Raw genomic sequence first — 21,354 nt, 5'->3', positions numbered from 1 at the left:
CACATTCATTAGAGCTGGCGTGTACACATCAAGCTTTGGACAGCAAATGGTATCACATAAGCGAAGGGACATGACTCACCCGGGTCAATGGCATCGTAGTGCAATGTGGGCACCTGTAACGTAGCGCTTTGCAGAAAAATTGCAATTGTTGGTGGTATTTTGTTACTGGCAAAGGAGGTCTAATGATGTTGGTGGCTCGTGCGTGGTTTATCAGACGTTACAAATGTCGCACCTGCTAATGTTTAACAAGTTAGCAAGTGACATTTGTTTTGATCGTATTTTCTTAGCCCCACTTTTTCAGCCTTTTTTTTGTTTAGCTCTTCAATCACTTCCTGTAGATTATTACCATCGGCCATTACAACGACTATCCATGACGCTCATATGGTTAATACTTTTACTATGCATCCCTATGCCATCATTTCTCAAATGTGTTTCTGAAGCATTATATTCTTGTGTGTCGGTGAACAGCCTTATAATTTCGAATGTATCACTACGCAATCCCGGTGTCGCCGTTTCATTGTTTAGATTCTTTTTATGCTTTCAACCCAAGTTGAACGCACGAAAGCAATTTTATCACTCTTGTCTGTTTGTGGAAAATGGGGGTCATGATAAACCTCGTAAAGATGATCCAATAAATACAAGAATATTAGTGTAACGTTGTGGTGCTATTCGGGACCAACAATATCTAAAAATGGGGAAATTGACCCAACAGTTCTGCAAAACTGGGCGATGAAACCAGGGCTACGAGGTGACGTTATTATCACATATTATCACGTGTTATTATTACGTGTGACATGATAGGACGTCGTTATGAGTGACATCATCTCACGACTTAATGCGCAAGTGTGACACAAGCCGATTATGCGACTTGCTATTATCGCTAATTAAATACTTCCAAGGACCAACACACATCGCAAACAAATTACAAAACCCATGCATGTGCATTATTTTTTGTTGTGCTGTCCATGTGTTAAAGCCTACACATCTGCAAGCTTCGATGGTTGCGTCAGCATCCGCGGAATCAAATGGTCTTTTCTTAGCTTACAAAAGCTGCGGCATATCATGGTCTTTCCATATTGTCTTGCTTTAAACGTCAATGGTAGACATTTTCCAAAACTGGCTTTCCCTTGTGGTTGAAGTTGGCCTTTAAATTGACCATTATTTTGTTCCCCAACCTTCACGAACAATTTGAAAACATTTGCCAAGAGGCTCACAAGTCTGCAATTCCTCAAATCAATATAATTTCCGTGAATGTAATCATTATTGGGGCCACCATTCCGCAACGGAGGTACAGCATTTCGTTTCATTTGTGCACGTAACAACATTTGGACGCCACCAATTACGCTGAACAGATGAATAGACAGAAGTCGGAACAGACTCGGCTGATGAGACTCAGCTCCAATTACCTGAATAAGATAAATTATTGTGCATCACGGCACCATTGCCAATTGGTATTTGGGCCTGATTTGGGCCTTACCTCGTATGACTCAACACTGCATTTGTATCAGGTGGAGTGTACAATCAGTAGAGATTGCATACAACAGCAGCACGGTGCAGTCCTGCTATTTCTTCCACGTGCTCTAACAGTCTTAAGAGGTGAACTAAACGAAACTATTTTTTATTTTGACCAGGTAACGTCTCACTGAGCTATGTAGCTCTTCTTCAGAAGCGACCTGGCTATCACAAATGATAGCTCAACGAAGTGGCTTATCATCATGTCGCGTAGAGAGAAAAAACGGAGGGCCCGGAGAAATAATCCACGCGATCACAGGGAGAGCGAGAGAGACACCGCAAACTCCAAATATACAGCAGGCGTCAGGGTCGTGATCGAACCCACAACTTCCTGTCTACCAGGCAAGGTAGTTAACATCTCACCACGGTGATGATGATGAGAGACACGTAAACTCCAAAATATACAGCAGAGGTCAGGGTCGGGATCAAACCCACGACCTCCTGTATACCAGGCGAGGTAGTTAAAATCTCCTAGCCACCGTGGCGCCAATAAAGGGCATTCACACGCACAGTCCCTCTATCCCCTTTCACACCCCAGTTTCCTCTCATCTATGATGCTGATGCCTATCCAGTCTAGATTATCCAGTTCACCCTGAATTATTTGGGTACCATTTCTAATACATTATTTGCTGGCTCAATTACAGTGCACCCCCACATCTGTTAAGCCAACTCCATCCCTGTCAGCTTTAGCGGAGAGTAATTTAGGCTATATTACTGAATAAAACACCGTGTGTATTTTGCGTGGAGGTACACCGAATGTCCGCTCTGCATCTGGATTCAGACAGAGTATCTGGAAGATTTTACTGTACGCAGCGCGCCGGATAAAAATGTTTACAAGCGCAGCGGCATACAGTACACCGCTCGCTTCTGCCTCTTACAATTTTCCCACATCCAACTTTCCTGTCTCGATCGCAAGAAATCACAATTGCCGCAACTGCTACATTTTGCCCCAACAAGCGACCCGCTAACATTTCTGCAGATAAAGTAAACAAAAATATTCCGTCCGTACCATATGTTTGATAATTCGAATGCGATGGCACGTGTCACATTCCATTCCACCTTGTGGATCAGTGGATGTGCAGTGACGCCCTGAGCCTCTCGCTCGATGTACCTCCACGCTGCGTTCCCGCTTCAAACATCTCCAGTGCCGTTTCCCCTTCACCTTTCTCACTCCACACATCTCCCCACGTTCGCACTCATTAGACAAAAAGCGCTTGCCACAAGTGAACCACGGTACCTTGCTGATCACGTTGAGGAGCACGAACCATCAGGCAAACTCGCAGCAGCTTTTCGCTAAACACTGAACACAGATGTGCTTCTGGTGGCGTCTGGAACGCTCTTCCTTCCCATATTAGGAAGCCACTGGAGAAATGCCCTTTTAAATCATCATCTAGATTGAAAACTAATTTATTTACAACTCGATTTTTGTGTCGAGTTTGTTGTGCTTCCGCCGCACCTCCAATTAGCACGGTTGGCTACGTGTGGTGCCAATGCAGTTAAACACACACACACACACCTCTTTCACTGCACACAACCCCACAATGCACCCATTTTCACTTCTCTCCACATGGCCCGGCACTCACGAATAGAACGGCGGCTTTGAAACGGTCGCTGCGATGCAGCAAAAGTGAGTGCCAGGCTACGTTGGGAGCCGGGCAAAGCACGGTGATGAGGAGTGAGAGGCACAATGCTCATTGGAGAGAAAGGCACAGAGATACAGGTTCCAGCGCAGGAGACGTGTGGAGCGGAGAAAGGAAAGAAGCCACGGCATGGGGGATGGATGCAGCAAGACCAGCAGGCACGAGGCATGAGGATGTATAGAGAGAGATGCACACAGCACAAGAGGTATGGAGTGAGAGGGCAGCTTTTAAGAGGGTGACATATGGCATTAGAGAGCCGATGAGAGTGAAAGAAACGCGAAGGAGAGAGAAACAGGCAGCATCTGTTAAATGGCAGGAAGAGAGATTTTTGATCCAACATTTTCTGGCACCGAATATTCAGGGTTTTTTTCCCTCGCTCCCTGAAGAATCTTGGAGGTGACACTCGACTCGTTTAGAGTACCACAGGGCACCAATGTCACGTGACCACTATGATCAAAGGGTGGGAACTATTAAAAAATTAGCGCTACCCGAACCCAACTCGACTTTTAATTGAAAAAATCTACAACTTACAACAAACACATATTTGATGGTAAATAGAAGCTAATGGACATTTTCAGACAGTGAGAATGTACAACGGCTGAACTAGACGTAAAAAAAAACATCACGGGAAACGGGACAACAAATGATAAACAATGCAGTCAAAATGGTACAAATTTTTGATAAAACGATCAATAATTCTCGACTCAAATTGTCATCCCGAGTGGTGACAATTCCTAGAGCACGGTGATGAATTGTTAAACGCTCATTTCTAGCAAGACAGCAAGAGGAACAACTTCATTGTCGTCGTCATCATAACTATCAGCAGCATCCATCGTTACTTAGGTATGTTGAACTTCTTTCGCACCGTAACATAGCCCAACTGTGCTAATCCGAGGTGCAATAATGGCATTATCATTTTCAGTGACATTATCAATGTCAGTGATATTATCAATGTCAGTATTGCCATTCTCTTCACCATCATCATCATCATTACCAGCCGAATCATCAGCAGATGCTGCAGTAAATCAATGTTTTCGAGGCAAAGGGTTATTGGATAACACAGATTGTGAAACTACCAAAAACATTGATTGCCTGCGATATGGTGATGAGCTTAAAGTACAATATGCATGTTCCATGAACCGAAAATGTTGCTAAACTTAAGATTGTTATTGCCTGTCATTGCTGAAAGGTGAGTTTACAGTTGTTGAGATTTTTTCTGGCTCAATAAAAACACAATCGCAGCACAATTAGCCGCTGCGGCAGTTAAGAGCAATGGCATAATGGTCACCAGTCTAATCATCATCATGAGCAGTGTATGATGATCATCATCATTGTTAGCATTATTATAAACGAATTTACCCAATAAAAAAACGTCATATCAACTATGGTGCCATAATGTTGGTGAATTGTCATAATTCTGCTGCAAATCCGATGAAAGATTCTAAAAGCCCAAGACATTCTACCATATTCACAATGTGCATGACAGCACCTAGTAATGAAATGCCTCATGTCTACCGATTTATTAAATATGTCAATCGCTAATTTTTTGTGTTTCTCGATGCCTTGGGTATATGAGATTAGAGAACTTGAGTAAATATGTACGGTCTAAACACGCACATCAATGACACATTCATTTGTTCTAACAACAACAAGAAACCATTGCATCAAGTGTTGTGGCTCGGTATAAACAAATGGACGACAATCGCCACACCAACATGAATAACAAAATGAGATATTTAAATGTGTGACCTAAAAACAAAACTAAATAGCCTGCAGCAACATACCTTGATACACATATACATTTCAGCCTAATCATTTTGGCCCAGACACTAAAACTTTCTAAAACCAACACTGCCATACCAAACTATTATTTCTGGTGAGAGCGTGGGATTTATACAAATCTTTCCAAGCCACTTGTAGGATACAATTTTCAATGGTAAACAACCAACTTTGAAAGCACGTTGGTAACAATATTTATTCCGTTTAACACGGAGCAGTAGGGCTTTCACCACCAATATTATCCACGAGGTCTTCCGGGTTAGATCGCGTAAATATAAATGTGTCGTCAAACCTGCCACCACCCGACAGCCAATTCGTGAAAGTTTGTCACGTAAACTAAACGCGCCAATTCGTTACTAGTTCAGCACACGGGTGTGTTGGAGAGTAAACCCTGCTGATTAAACCAATAGTAAACCCCATTGTGTTGTGGGTTTACTCTCCAACACAACGGTGTGCTGTACTAGTCACTAATTGGTACGTTTAGTTTACGTGACAAACTTTCACGAATTGGCTGTGTCGGGTGGTGCCGTGTTTAACGACACATTTAAATATACGCGATCTAACCCAAAAAGACCTCTATCATGGAGAATAGTTATTGTTCATTGCAAGATAAACATAACACATACATTTATATTGCTTGTAGAATTAGTACTCTTTGCTGTTGCTATTACTGTATTTACGATTGCAAAATTATATTGTTTTGCTACAGAACATAAATATATTGGGCATTCATATAACTCATGGGAATATACTTAGCACGTCTTGTTAGCATAAAAACACAAGTCACACACGTAAAGGGTGACTTTCCAGTCGACGATGTGGACATCATTGCAAGCAAGAATCATTTGTTAAATATAAAACGTCAATAAACACACACAATCGAAATAAACCCATGCACGTAAAAATACACAAGATCACATAAATACACAACGGAACATATAGTCGTTAACCAAATAAAACGTGGACACGCTAACACAGACGCACCGAAAAAACGCAGCATGAAACAAAAATGTGTAACCGCACACAAATTGCCAAGTACGAACATGTTAACAAGTCTTCAAATGGAATTACTTATGAAAAAATTTAATATATTTTTAACTAGCACATTTATAAATAGCGGCGATGCGAGATGCGCCTCACCAAAGTGTACCCAGCTGCACCCGCTGACAAAAGGAGGCAAGAGAGCGGTGTCACCTGAGGTACCCTTCCTGCATTACACGTCTTGCCCGGGATCACTTTCACCACCACCACCACTAACTACCACAACCAGCACGTGGGAGAAAAAAAAACATCATCAGGCTGCCACGATATTTCTTTTTTCCAATTTCACCCATCAAGAGGGCGAAGGGGGGGGGGGAAATCTTTCGGATTTCCAACAGCCAACAAAGCATCACATGACCCAAGTGAACGGTTTCTAAAGACAGTACCAGAGACAACTTCTAAATTATCTTCAAATGGCCGACTTTATCCAACACCAGAGATTGCGCTCTTTTTTTGTGTTCGGTAAAGAGTGGTTACCTGGATGTCAAAGCACCTAATATGTTCAGTCAATTTTTACCCCCAAAAAACAGGACGAGGCCTAAATAAGAGAATATCAGCAGAGTTTAGTCGACTTAACACTGATAGAAAATAGTCATTTAAATGTTTTGTTTACTTTTACAGAGCTCAGTAATGAGAAAGGCGTGAACAAACCATAACGAGAAATCCTGCCTCTGGAAACCATAACCAGATAACGATGCCCTCATCTTAACCTGAATGCATGACTGCATTAGACCGCACACACAAACTCAACGTTTTCTCATTGCTACGACATGAAGGATTACTTTGCTGTTTGAGTCATTCGTTCCGATTGACGTTTACAACTTAAAATGGTCGCTCAAAGCACGGGGGGTTGGTGGGACTCCAAACGATGGAAATGGCGTTATTGCGTTGGAAGCCGACTGCAGCTCATTTTCAAGCCCGTCATTTCAAGGCGCTGGTTTAGTGCTTGGACGTGGAAAATGTAATCTCTGAGCCTGTGATAGCTTATATTGTTAACAGCTTGGTAGGTTAAGCGATACACATTTCACCAGGCCACACACTGCACACTCAACGATGTACTCTCTCAGGTCGTGCGCCAATTGAAAAAATAAAAAAACCTGTTTCTAAAAATACCACGGGACAGATTTTCATAATTCTCAAGCAAAACAAACACTAAGTGAAGAGTTAACACCAAAAACCACACGCGTACATAAATGCATGCAGCGAGTGCCACCTTAATCCTGTCACCAGAACACGACAAAAAAAATAAGCTCTATCTCTAAACCACCTGTCCCACTCCATGGCACACGAGCATGTACGCATTCAGCAAGCCCATTTTCCATCCAAGTTCAAGTCGTAAAAAGGCTGATCCCAAACCATCGTAACCCGGGCAAGATGCTCAACCACAGAAAACAATTCGGCGAGGCTGTGATTTTGACGAGAGCAGACATTGGCTTTGCTGGCCTCAATAGGCACTCGCTAACAGCACTCGTCTGGACCATGTGACCAGCTTAATAAACAGCGGCCCTACGTTTGCGCTTACGCGTGTACACGTGCGTGTGCAATAATCGTTACCCATGCATCTTCCCGTCAGCTGTAATTATAGTAATTGTAGCTGCCAAGCACTATGCACCATGTGAGTATTCGCATGTGCACAGATGCAAGCTTCCATACCCTACCCTGAATGCAAACTAATAAAATACCAAAAAACATTAATGAAACCAGTTCCGTAATTGAACGTTAAAAAGTTAAATTATGTTTATTTAGTGTTTTTTTTACTTAGTTGTAAAACTTACAATAGATGATAACATCTGTGGGGAGGCCACGTCGTTGGTCGATAAGATCACATGGGAGAGTATCCTCACATGCAATACATAGGCGCCTTACGACGGCGCCGCTGTGGCGAGATGTTAACTACCTCGCCTGGTATACAGGGGGTTGTGGATACGATCCTGACCCTGACGCCTGCTGAATATTTGAAGTTTGCACATTCTCCCCATGGTCACGTGCATTTTTCTCCAGGTCCTCCGGTTTTTCCCTCCACATTTAGAATCAACATCATGCGTTTAGAGTATTTGACTGCTTGAAATTTCCAGGTCATAAGCCACTTCGTTAAGCTGTCATTTGTGGCCAGGTCGTTTCTGAAAAATAGCTATACAGGTAAGTGGGCCTAACCTGGTAAACTAAAAATTGTTTACTTTAGTAATTTCACAATTCAACATTGCTGCTGTCCTTCCTGGAGTTCGCCGCTCTAAGCGCCACTTTCCCCACAAACAATATCCATGAGCGTTATCCACATTCATCACAGTTTCACACGTGGTTCACAACATTATCCAATCATCACATGCTAACGAAATACAAAACGTAACGATTATACCTTCCCAAAACTTTCCGTTTGGTCAGTGTCAAGGCACCAACATGAGCAAAATATTTCTCTCCAAAATGAGGCGGTGCTCATCTCATTGTAGAAACATCACACAAGTTTAGGAAATTCAACATTCTCAAGCGTCTCCACAGGCTGTTGACGTCCCCACAAAGTGGTACTTAATTTACCGGACTCGGAGGAATGATGGGCCGAGTCAACCCCCCAACAAGGATTTTAATTCGCAACTTTCTGATCGCTCTACCGCTAAGCCACCAGGTCAGATGCCAAGGTACACAGTATACGAGACTGTACTTCTAATATGAGAAACCGGTATGGGCCTTTGACCGTGAATGGTTAAATCACTTTGTTCGCCAAGGATGGTTTATATATTTGTAAGTGTTTATCACGGGGTGAACAGTAATGGAGAACTTTCGGTTGACCCTGATGTGTCACCAAAGCAATCAACCTCCAGATGGAAAATTGCTAAGGTTTTGTGCTTTGGATTTTTATAGACTTAAGCGTAAACTCCACTAGAATTGCGTAAATGGCGTTATTATAGCCCTTCTGGAACATTACTAGAATGTAAATGAATCTATCCCATCACTAAAAAACTACAATCGCCAATAAAGACATTTTAGGCAAAGTCCCTTCTTCACAGCACGTGAAATCAATCTCCTCCCTCATGACTGCTGACATGTATATGCCACCGTGCTCCCACAATGCACTCCTGCCAGGATATAATTTTTTCCTCAATAATTCCTGATGACCGTGCTCTGATGCATGCAACGATGATACAATGTGTAGGTAAGCGACTAAGTGGGGGGTATCTGTGAACAACACACTGTGGTGCTTTTCCTTACACCACATTCACGTCAAGTGACATGCGAACATATCACGGTCAAATATAACAAAAACATATATAAAATAACAGCATCACGTGACGAAGAACAGGTTTGGTCACGAGACCTCGTGCACACATGTGCAGCGGGCAAGATGGAGAAGTCGTGAAACGCAAATGAGTATTTTTGGTGCGGGTTTTTCGAGCGGTGCACACGGTGACCGCTGGTGTTTTGTGCGCGCCGCGTGCTAGTGCGTGTGCTGCACCTGCTTCTCGCTGAGCGCCGTGATGCGCGCCTGCCGTTCGTGCAGCTGCTTCTTCAGCTCCACGTCCTGGCGAATGGACACGCACAGGTAAAGGGATGTGGCCCCGCACACTCCTGGTGGCGACACCCAGACTCTAAACAAGCTTTGCTCCGGTCACCCTCGCAGCGCCGGCTTTTAGCTGGCAATCGAACATACATGGAGCACTGGGGTGTGAATATCCGTGGCACAATGCAGACATACATTGAGCGGCAGGAGTGCATTGTGATGTGAGACTAATGCACAGTACATGTCATGAAGGTTACCGCATCGCGGGCTTTCAGATGTGCTTCTGCGGCCATCTGGAATGCTGTTCCTTCCGATATTAGGAAGCCACTGGAGTTACGCACGTTTAAATCATCTAGATTGACCAACATTCCTTTAGAACTGCTTTTTGTGTTTAGTTTGTTGCCCTTCCACCGTCACCTCCAATGAGCATGGTGGCTAAGTATGGTGCAAAAGAAGTTCAACGTACACACAGACATACAAGCTTGGACTTGGGCACAGATGGACCTGAATGCGCATGGTCAAGAACGAGTGCGAAAATTAACAAGTATAAACGTGAACCCACAAATAAGTACACATGTGGACAGGAACAGACACAGATTTCAAACACTAAAATGATTAAGCCTTAGTTGTCAGCACCTCCATAATTGTCACATTTAAAGATGAACACAGACATGTGCACAGACATGAATACAGCCAAACTCTACCACACAAGGATATAAACTGACCGAGATTTTAACAAACCCACGTGAACATACATAGAAATGAACAGACACAAATGTCAAACAACAAAGACATGAGCATATATGCATTAACATATATATATACACAGGGCTACGAGTCTAAAATATGAAAACATACAGATTTGGTTACACACACAGAGATATGTGCTACAGAAAGGGCACACAAACAAACACAAAAACCCCCCATATAATCTGGAACGGACTGTTGGGGCAAGTGCAGTTAGTGAATAGCACCTATGAAGGCCGGCACGGCACACTAAGAGGTAGAATGGCCAACACCACGCTCAGCTGCCTTTATCTCCCCAGTGGTGATATTTACGCAACACACCAGGTACTCATTTGAGGCTTAGTCGACCTAGGGGAGGCCCAGGACCAGTTCAGATAATCATCACTGGTGTTGGCCATGAGCTGAAATCAAACTCGGGTTGCCAGTTTTGTAGCGCAGCGTGGCACTAACTGCTACACTGCTGCTCCCACACACAGATGTTAAGAGTTGTAATAAAATAATGTGTTATACATTTTACTGCAAGTTTCAAACATTTATGACTTGACAGGTTTTTTTATATACTAACCTGTGGATCCTGCTTGATCTGTGACACCAGTTTCTAAAAAGAAATAAATCTGAATTATAACTACGTAGCATTCGCATGTTAATAATAACAACTCTGCTATATGCAAATTCGTGTTTTGGATTTTGTGCTTACATACACAATACACTGTGTTATGGTAATATAATTAGGCAGGTAGAGAATTGCAAGTTGCCAGTAGCAATGCTTTGAAATCAGCTGTCAATGCAAAGGAAATAATAACCATCTTTTGGAGCAAGCAACAAGCCCTGTACTTTGATTAACCATTTTAAGTTGTGAACATCAATTACAATTAATGGCACAACAACAAAATCAACTTCATCTCACCAATTTTTTTTAAAAGTTTGGTTTGTGTACAGGCCAATGCAAAAATACATGACTTGAGTCAAGACTAAGACTAGGATCAGATTGTGTAAGGAGTTAATTTGATCATAAAATGTAGTGTGTAGATAAACTATAGGACGAGGTTCATGGTGTGCTTTTGGGAAAACCAGTGGAGGTTTACAGCATGGAAGGGGGTGCAATTATGACTTTTGAATAGAGAAGAGGCCGATAATAGAGGAAGCATACAATAGAGAAGAGCTGGAGAAATGCAGATGATCGTTGTATTCATGTTGTTGGCTTCAGGCAAGCATATGATTATGTTAGGATACAAGGAGAATGACATTTTATAGGTGGTTCATTCTAGATTTGAAGTTTTCGTGACTGCAAGGATCCATACTCATTGGTTCTTTCGGTAAAGTCACGTAGGCGAATTATTTTATTATTATTTTATTTGTATTCTTATTTTTTTATTTGTTTCACCTACGTGACTTTACCGAAAGAACCAAAGAGTATTTTCTCGGTGGTTGTGGGATTCCAGGTAAGATAAGCAGACTGCTTAAGAAATTGTATCATGGGCCTCAGAGGTGCGAGGAGGAGAAATATCCGAGTGACTTATGGCATCAATGTTTTGCGCATTGTTCTGCTCGACTGGATAGTTTTATGAATATATGGATAGTTGATATGGCATTACATCCATGGGTCACAATGGAAACGTATGTGGTTGATGATATGCGAGTGAGGACCTTGGTTAAGTAAATGCAGTTTGTGACAGTTTTAGACATCGGGGCTAAGGTATTAATCACACAGTAAGACTCGTGTTAAGACTACGGTCTTAACGTGAACTTACATAAAAAGGAAGTGTACGGATGGACTGCATACACCTCGATCTGAAATGTCAGTCGAAGACTGTGGAAGAAGTGAGAATATGGAGGCAGTAGAGAGCTGTGCATGTAATAATGGCAGCGATGTGCATACTACATAGAGAAATCAAAATAACTGCATCAGCATGTAGATAGATCGTTGTTGGACTTTATGAACCACTTTGGAAGAGTAGAGACATCCAATTTAGTGATGGGTGTTTGAGGCAGAAGTAATATCCTTGTTTCTGTATGGGCCAGGGTAAAGTTGAGTCGGCCACATGTATAGAACAAAGTACAGGTTGCCAGGACAGCCATTGGGAGTGGGATTCTGGGGCTCAGCGACTAAGGGGAAAATAAAAATCTGAATAATGGGCAGGTCTACATGCAGATGTTAAAGGTGTCAAATTTACAACTGTGGCCTGCAGTCGAAAGAAGCAAAGGTGAGGGTTGAAAGCATCGCCAGTAATGAGAGAGATAAGTGCTAAATTAAACGATCAATAACATTTCGCCGTTCGAAAAAGATTCGAGCCTCGTGCGTGAAAAGGATGACTCAAACATGTCTGGAGTTGGTGGCTACGATGACGAAATGTTGAGTTAGAAATGCGGTTATGGGTTAGTCGCAGAGTTCAGCGTAGGATTGAAACTAGTATTTCGGACTAACGTTAAAACCAAAAAGAAAATGCTTGATTCTAAGTACAGGACAAGGGTTGATTCTAATTCAGAGTTCAGAATACTGTACTGATGTCAGGGTTAAATTGTACAGTTAACACTCTGGTCATGGTTAGAACTCGAGCGAAAGCAAACTTGGCTCTGGTTCTGTTCATCACTGATATCACGTCCACAAAATACAATTTGAATGTTGTAAGAAGGCAACGAGCAACTCCGACTTCTGGCACGGTGAACGCGTCTGTGACGGCTCTTGAACAATGAGCGCAAGTTGAACAAATGGTCTTATTTTGGTTGACTGGCATCGCTGTGAAATCGCGACTTACACTATTAACATCAAATTCCCTCCCCCGTCGCCCCCTGGTGATACCGGCCTTTCGCACCGCTCACACTCACCTGGTGTTGCTGAATTTCGTGCTTGAGAGCGTCTTGTAAGGTGTGAAGCTCCATCTAGGACCAAGGCAAACATACACAATCAAGCTTAACACTACAGTACATTGTAACACACACACACCAACTACCCTATACAATGTCTTATCAGGCACGCAGACAATAATGCAAAGTGGGCAACTGCCGTATTATTCAAAGTGTAATAGTTCCCGTGGTAGAGCGACGCATTATCGCTATCACTTGTCCTTCACAATGCGCACACAGCAGGACAAGTTATACATCAACGCACAACTAAAGAATGATTTGCGGCAATGTCCACATTGATGTGCGATGCGTTTAACGCAGTGCGCGTCACGCACAGCGCTATGAGAGACGTGATTACGAACAACACCATTCCAACCCCTTTACTTTATCCAGATCCTCCTTACTCTGTATTAATTATCTGCGCTAAAAAAAAATATGAGGTTGTACTGTACTCTTTCCTGAAATGTGTGTTAAGAGTGCCGGTGCATTAACCCGACGCTCAACGTGCAATAATTATAGTTCTTATTCACAGGCTGGAGATACGAAAAAAGCGTCAACTACATGAACTCTACCCGGTTAAACTTGCAGAGGGATGTTGGTTTCAAAGCGTGGACATCGTCTCTCCCTCCCTATCTCTCGCCTGACCAAATAAAGCGACCCTGGTGTTGTTGTTGTTAACTGAACGCAAGAGAGCGACACGCATCACACCCATCAGCAGTTTTCGTGACTTCGGCGTGGAGCAAGCCTCGAGACTAAACGAGTCGCTGGGGTTTTCCTGTTCTCCTCGTCCCTGTGCGTGGTGGTGGTTGTGGTGGTTGTGTGGGGGGCTGCTGCTGCGTTGATGTTGTGTGGAAGCAGCTGTCTCGTCTGGAGAGCTTTTGAGTTTTGTCCGTGTGCTCTTTGTGTGTCCCCCACGCTCACAGCCAGCAGCAGCAGCCCCCTTTTGTCAACCCAGCGTCCGTGTGTTCTCTCTTTTTGTGTTGTTTAAATGCGCTAGATGGACGTGTGCGTGTCCTGGGGTTGTTCGTTGTTGTGTTCTACTGCATCGGTTGTCGGGATTGGTGGTCGTTGTTGTTGTGCGCGTTACATCTGTAGCGGATATGTTGAATGTTATTTCCCATTAGCTCGCTTTAAAAAAATAATAATGTATCTTTTGTTTAGAGTCCCGTGGCGTGCCATTTTTATCATGTGCCGTCATTAATAACGCAATAGTTCACTATTGTGTCGCGTTGACATGCATGTTGCCGCTTCTATTTACTTATTAAATTGCGGTGGCTTCGTCGTGGTAACTATTTGGTCGTTGTACGTGTGTGTTTACCGCCTAGGTCGACTCGGCCTCAAATTAGTACATGTGCAGTAAATATCACCACTGGGGAGACAAAGGCGGCCGGGCGTGGTGCTGCCCCCCCCACGTGCCACATTGCAGGTTACCTTCATAGGCGCTCGCTAACAGCACTTGCCCCAAAAGTCTGTCGCAGGCTACACGGGGGATCTTTGTCTTTGTTTTGCCGTCAAAGTGCCGCTTAGATGACGGCCGCCGTTGTCATTTGCAATTCGTTGTTGTTGCGATTGTTGTTGCTGCGACTGTTGTTGTTGTTGCGTCTTTGACTGTAAACGTAGGTGGGTGCTTGCTGTTGAGTGTGGTGGTGGTGGTGGTGGTGTGGTGGTGTGTGCTCTGGGTTCGTGTTGTGGCTGGCGCATCAACTGCACTGCTACTCACACCACACTAACCACCACTACTTTGTGATCCTCTTTTGTTTGTTGTGGTTCCCCGGCTTCGCAAGAAGAAGAAGAAGAAAAACCTCGACCGCACAAATCAAATCGCCCCCCTCACCGCACGTGAAACGACAACAAAGCATCTAAAACAATTCAAGTAAAACAATTCGAACATCCTTAACAATATGAATGACACTCGCCGCGGTCACCCGGCAAAGATCAGCGCCGTCGGCAGCACAAAAGGCGACGTTTGCGAGCCCCGCTGGTGTTGTGTTATAACCCCGTAGCAGTAGTAGCAGCAGCAGTGCCGCTGTAACACGTTATGACACTCGCCGTGACATTAACGCCGAGAGGGATATTCGCGAAACTGACTGCAACAATCAGAACGCGGGCGGTCACGCAAACAACACGACACGCGCACCATCAACAACACTCCAGCAATGACGGCTACGTGAGTAGCAGTGCCTTAATTGGTGGCGACAGTAATAGTGATATAAATGATGAAGATGCTAGTAGTAATAATAGCACAAAGGATTTTGGCCTCACCCGCTCCCCCCCCTCCTCCCTCCCTCCCGTTAACTTGGGCCCGAGCTCCTCTTACCAAAACCAGATCGCTCCTCTCCCTCCGTCCCCGACCTTCTGCCGCCGTCGAAACTCAACAAAGCGAAATCTCGGCGCGCTCGGCTACCGGCGACCGCGCCGCACAGATGGACGCAAGAGCGACGGCGCGCAGGTCGCGTGCGGTCCCGGCGGCTGCGAGTGGCTACGGGCGGCGGGCGAGGGCAGCGGGCCGAGCAGCCAGGCGAGCGGGGCGCCTCGCGCTCCCCGACCAGGCCGCGGCGCACTACTTCAGCCGGCAACGCGGATGGGTTCGCGGCGAATCACCGCTCCGGCTCCCAACTCCCACTCCCCGTCTCGCTCCGCGCCCAGCCCCAGCACCCCCCCTCCTCCCCAGCTCCTCACTCTCGTACAGCCCGCACACCCAGCCCCGCCCCTCACACCCCTTCATCCCACACACCCAGCCCCGCCCCTCACTCCCCCTGCATCCGGACCCCCCCCACCGCTCATCTCTCCCTTTCCACCCCGCCCCTCAATCCCCCCCTTCATCCCGCACTCAGCCCCGCCCCTCACTCCCCGTCTAGTCCCCGCCCCTCACCAACCCCTTACTAGCCCCGCCCCTCACCAACCCCCTTACCAGCCCCGCCCTCTCCCCCTTACCATCCCCGCCCCTCTCCCCCTGTCCCCCCCCCGCTTACCAGCCCCGCCCCTCTCCCCCTGTCCCCCCCCCGCTTACCAGCCCCGCCCCTCTCCCCCTGTCTCCCCCCCGCTTACCATCCCCGCCCCTCTCCCCCTGTCCCCCCCCCGCTTACCAGCCCCGCCCCTCTCCCCCTGTCCCCCCCCCGCTTACCAGCCCCGCCCCTCTCCCCCTGTCTCCCCCCCGCTTACCAGCTCTGCCGCTCCCCTTCACCAGCCCCGCCCCTCTAGCCATTACCAGCCCCGCCCCCTGATAGGTTCGCGTTACCCCGCCCCCCTTGCGTGCGGATTTTTTTATTCTACCCCGCATACGATAATCGATTATCTATAATGGATAATAGAGTCACTATCATGGGTAATCTATCCTCGATATGGCCAATCCATCCTCTATTATGGATAATCGATTCACTATCTTTCATAATCGATTTTGTATTACGGATAATCGATCCGTTGCGACTTTCGAGTCACCACTCAGATTTAAGAATCGCTTCCTTTCATCCTCTTCGCACATCCCTCTCGAATCCGGACAATCGAGGGGGAATTCCGCTGATTGAGAGACGGCTGTCAACCCACGCGGCTTCTTTCCCCGAGTTCTTGTGCACGGAAACAGAGTTCTCAGGTCCATACGGCGTACAGCCGGTTCATCAATACGGGCAGACACATGTTGATGTTGTACATTTGTTTGTGTCTCTCCCTTGTGATGGGACCTTGTAGGTAGAACGTTGAGATTTATAAGGGGGCACGGGGTGACCAATAAGGTCTGAATTGGTCTGTAATAAGGTCGGCACTGATAAGGGGTTGACAGGTGTGTTTAGGGAATGTCCGATAAATTGCAAACAATAAAGCGAATTAGATAATCTAAACCTCCAGTACATTTACATGCAATTCACACCCAACGCATGTATGACCACATATAAATCTAGAACATATAAACGTACTAACAATTACAGATTGGCGACGTAATATTCCCAATGTAATAACACTCCAAATATAGATTTAAATGGATGACGTTCACGAGATTCGGGAAGGCTGGCGTGATTAATTAAAATAAACATTGATACCATTTCCTTTGGCAATTTCTATTCAGTGTGTAGAGAAACGACAAAGCATGAGTAAAGACTTGGCCAAGGCGTCCAATTGAATGGTTTCACGGAACCCATCAACTCACCCACCACCACGTGGCCTGCCGATAACGTTCCAATATTCCTCTGAATACATAAAATACATTTGAAATGTAATAATTGTTTATATTTATAATAAATTAAATGTCCACACCGTAGTGTAAATCACAAGCGCATTCCAACATTACTTAATTAGTGGTTCACGATATGATTTGTTCATTATTGATAATTATATGAAGGTATATCTCTAGATATTAACGTATATAGGATGATAAATATATAAATAGCATGCAATAACTATGGAGTATTAAAACACAGACTGATTAAATTGTAAACTGCTCTTGATTACGTTAACCTTTACACACGAGTTAATGAGTGATTCACGTAATTACTGCAGCCTATACCATTCTGCACACGCTACAATCATTGGTGGACATTTAATTTAAAAAAAATGAATCCACCTGCCTTTCATATGATCCGACGTGATATCGAATCCTCAATTCGCAACTTGCGATCAAAAACTGCCTTACGATTTAAACACTGTACACAAAAACCTATGTTAGCATTCCAATTTAAACTAAAATATAATCTAAAACTACATTACACTTTTTTTTAGCTCTTTTTCAGAAGCGACCTGGCCACAAATGATAGCTCAATGAACTGGCGTATCACGTGGAAATGTATAGCAGCCAAATACTCTTAAACTCGCGTCTCTGAATGAGAATGGAAACACCGGAGGACCCGGAGAAAAATCCACGCGACCACGGGGAGAGAGACACGCAAACTACAAATCTACAGGGTCTCGATCGAACCCACGACCTTCTGTATACCAGGCGAGGTAGTTAACATCTGGCCACATGGCATTGCTCTGCCCTGGCTATGGTTATGTTGTGCCAGAACCAAGCTGTGGGTAATCGAAGCCGCAGCTGAACAGTGAGCCACTAATTCACACTGGTTTTGAGAAAGTGGCAGCAAAAATCCAAAATCGCCTTCACTGCGGAGGAGAGAGACAACTTAACGGAGGAGAGACAACAACTGATCTACTACTTAACTACTATTTAACTACTACTTAACACTCGTGGATTTAATAACAGAAATTCTTGCTCAAATGACAGAATGTGTGTCCAAATCGTCGTTTAGAACACCAACTCAAAGCGTTGAGAATGTGGCCATACCAATTTTAATTCGGGGCGAGATGTCAACTCCCTCGCCTGGTGTACAGGAAGTCGTGGGTTCAACGCCGACCCTGACACCTGCTGTATGTTTAGAGTTTGCAAGCTCTCCCCGTGGTCGCGTGGAATTTTCTCCAGCTCCTCCAGCCCCCCCCCCCCACATTTAGAAATATGAGTTCAAAGTATTCGCGACTATAAATGTTCACGTAATCAGCCCTTGTGGAGCTATCATTTGTGGGCAGGTTGCTTCAGAAAAATACCTATATAGTTCAGTGGGCCTTACCTGGTAAAATTAAAATAGTTTCGTTTAGTTTCAGATTATATCCTGATTAAAATTGAAATGCTAACATGTTTTTTTACAGTGTTGAAATCGTATGGCAGTTGAGAATTGAGGATTCGGTATCACGTAGCTCAGTGGGCCTTACCTGGTAAATGAAAAGAAAAGAAAATTAGTTTTTTAGCTCAACGAGCTCCATGTTGTGGCCATTTCGTCATTTTAGAGCAGCAGACTCAGAGAGTTCAGAAGATGTGGAGAACCAAAAGGCAGTGGGGAAACAAAGACCCAACTGTCGGCTGGATTCGTCCTTATTAGGACTCATCAGTGCAATGTAGTCATCAATGTGCGCTGCTGCTGCCATATGCCTCTGGGAGCCTCGTATATGGAGAAGGCTTTATATGCTATGAGGGATCCATGTTCGCACTTTCCTAGGTAGTGTATGACAATAATTAACATCCGTACATGATGGGAAAACCCATCACAACAGAGACATCGGTGCGGGGCCTCATGTGAAGACGTGGCGGCAGCAGCGAGCGCTGCACAGGCACCGATATCTTGTTTACATCACTGATGGTGCTGTCGTTGATGTTGTAAACTGGTGAATGTGTTCTGTCGAAGACAGGTTAATGATAATGATGATGTTGTCAATAAAATGGGTGATTCTATCAATGTGCTTTTGCGTGTTTATATATACTATTTATACATTCTCATTAGCTAAGTCGTGCAACATTCTGGCGAGTAAACAGTTTATTTAGGATCATGCATCTTCATATAAAACTCCGCAACAGTATGTCCAACTGCGAGTTCGTTTCACACGTCGGCTTTCGCGAACAATATTATCCATAATAGAGTTTTTTTGGGTTAGATGGCGTAAATATAAATGTGTCGTTAAACCCGCCTCCACCCGACACAGCCAATCTGGCTGTCGCCTGATGATGCTGGCTGTAATTACTGGCGAAACGTGGTTATTCCAATTCTAAGTGTTGTGGTTTTACTCTCCAACACACCGGTGTGCTGTACTAGTAACGATTTGGCCACGTTTCGTTTACGTGACAACCCTTACTAGTTGGCTGTGTCGGGTGGTGGCGGGTTTAACGACACATTTATATATTTACACGATCTAACTCAAAAAAACCTCTACTATGGACAACTGATAGTTATTGTTTAGAGAGCGGGTCATTAACATTTATGGCGACGTAGGCCAGGGTGCGTTGTACATGATAGATCAAATACACATGGAGTAAGTCGCCCTTGTTTTTCCATTGTCAAATAGAAATTTCAACGCGCTCACACGCACATCAAATGCCGGGTGTATAATTGTAGGGAGAAGAATAGTAGTCCTCCACAATTAAACACACACATTTTCAATGTTGCAATGTGTTAATTCAGATCTTAATATAAGACCGATATCATACCGGTGACGAAACGTGCTGCCAGTTGTGTTATATTCTTGCGTACGGCAGCTATATGTTCAGGGGCGATATGCCAATGTCGAGTTCTGTTAGCCAGGAGAGACTTCGCCTTGGCTATCGTCACGCCTCCGTTGAAGACGAAGTCGTTTGGGTGGCATGGCCACAGTCGCGCCCCGTGGCTTGTCGTTCATTACGCATTCTGTGTATCTCAAACGAGCCCCAGTGCATCTCTGTCTTCTCTCTGCGTGTTGGTGAACTGAGTGACAACGATGTTTCAGTTTCAGTTTTTCAGTTTCATTTATTATATTTGAATCGGGTGCAACCGCAACAAATAAAAACATGAACACGAAAACATCTTAAAGTGACGGCGCGCAAACAGAAAAATCCAGAAAAAATCAGCAAAATCTTCCAGAAAAAAGCACCGTACACCAACACTGTGTGCAAAAATCCCAGTGGGATGCAAGTCAAACAACAACAGCAACCAACTTCGATGTGGCCTGCTGCTGCTAAGCCACGGCGAGAGTGAGAGAGAGAGGGCTTCAGCAAACTCGAGTTGGTGCCGTTTCGCCTCCGTTGAAGGAGCGCGCCACTGACACGATTTACTATGCGGGTGAACTATAGGGGGTGAACTATAGGGGGTGGACTATAGGGGGTGGACTATATGGGTGAACTATAGGGGTGAACTATACGGGGTCGGTAGTTTTTGGACCGTGTGCGTAATAACTGCAGACAAAACCACAGCTTTTGCATGCTACGGTCCATGCAGTGCGGGATTCAAACACTTTGTGTAAATGACAAACCCCCCCCACCCCATCGCAACAAACAAAAACATCACAAACAGCGACGCTGAGGCACAGCACGTGTTTAGAAGAAGCGAGCGCTACGAACCTGGCGACCCGGTAACCTGGGCCTCCCCTAGGTCGACTCGGCCTCAAATGAGTACTCGGTGCTGTGTGTAGTAAACATCGCCACTCGGGAGACAAAAGCGGCCGGGCGTGGTGCCGGCCACCCACCCCCTCGTGTGCCACCGTGCCGGCCTTCGTAAGCGCTCGCTAACAGCGCTTGCCCCAACAGTCGGTCAAGGCTACACGGGGAATCTTTGTCTTTGTTTTCGTTCTGCCGGTGTTGGCGGGTCGCACACCGCGGGATAATAATCACCAGGGGGCCCCCCACTGCATCGTAGCCCGCTCTGCATTTCTTGGTACCTGGCCGAGTGAAGTGTTCAATCGTTGAGCGGCGTTTGTCGTAGCAAAACAACAACAGCAGTTTTTTTTTAAATCTTGCTGTGGTCGTCCCACCTGACGACGATTGCTTGCGTTGCGATCGAAACGTCGTGATATATTATT

General features: G+C 45.0%; 1 protein-coding gene across 3 annotated transcripts in view; it reads right to left on the bottom strand.

Annotated features, from left to right (window-relative positions):
* The window catches only part of LOC144942242 (PHD finger protein 21A-like), a 45,733-nt gene extending 30,042 nt beyond the window's left edge, over window positions 1-15,691 (bottom strand). For all 3 annotated transcript variants that reach the window (XM_078868986.1, XM_078868988.1, XM_078868987.1), the window contains exons 1-4: window positions 15,374-15,691; window positions 13,039-13,092; window positions 10,778-10,810; window positions 9,421-9,486 (exon numbers count right to left, since the gene is read on the bottom strand). In XM_078868986.1, coding sequence (XP_078725112.1) covers window positions 9,421-9,486; window positions 10,778-10,810; window positions 13,039-13,092 — 153 coding nt within the window. In that variant the 5' untranslated portion in view covers window positions 15,374-15,691. The remainder of the gene's footprint in view (window positions 1-9,420; window positions 9,487-10,777; window positions 10,811-13,038; window positions 13,093-15,373) is intronic.
* Between the last annotated feature and the right edge of the window lie 5,663 nt (window positions 15,692-21,354).

This window comes from Lampetra fluviatilis, chromosome 27 (assembly GCF_964198595.1).
Source record: "Lampetra fluviatilis chromosome 27, kcLamFluv1.1, whole genome shotgun sequence".
In the NCBI taxonomy this organism is placed as follows: domain Eukaryota; kingdom Metazoa; phylum Chordata; class Hyperoartia; order Petromyzontiformes; family Petromyzontidae; genus Lampetra; species Lampetra fluviatilis.
Note: the sequence above shows the minus strand (reverse complement) of the source record. Positions and strands in the feature narration are given on the sequence as shown.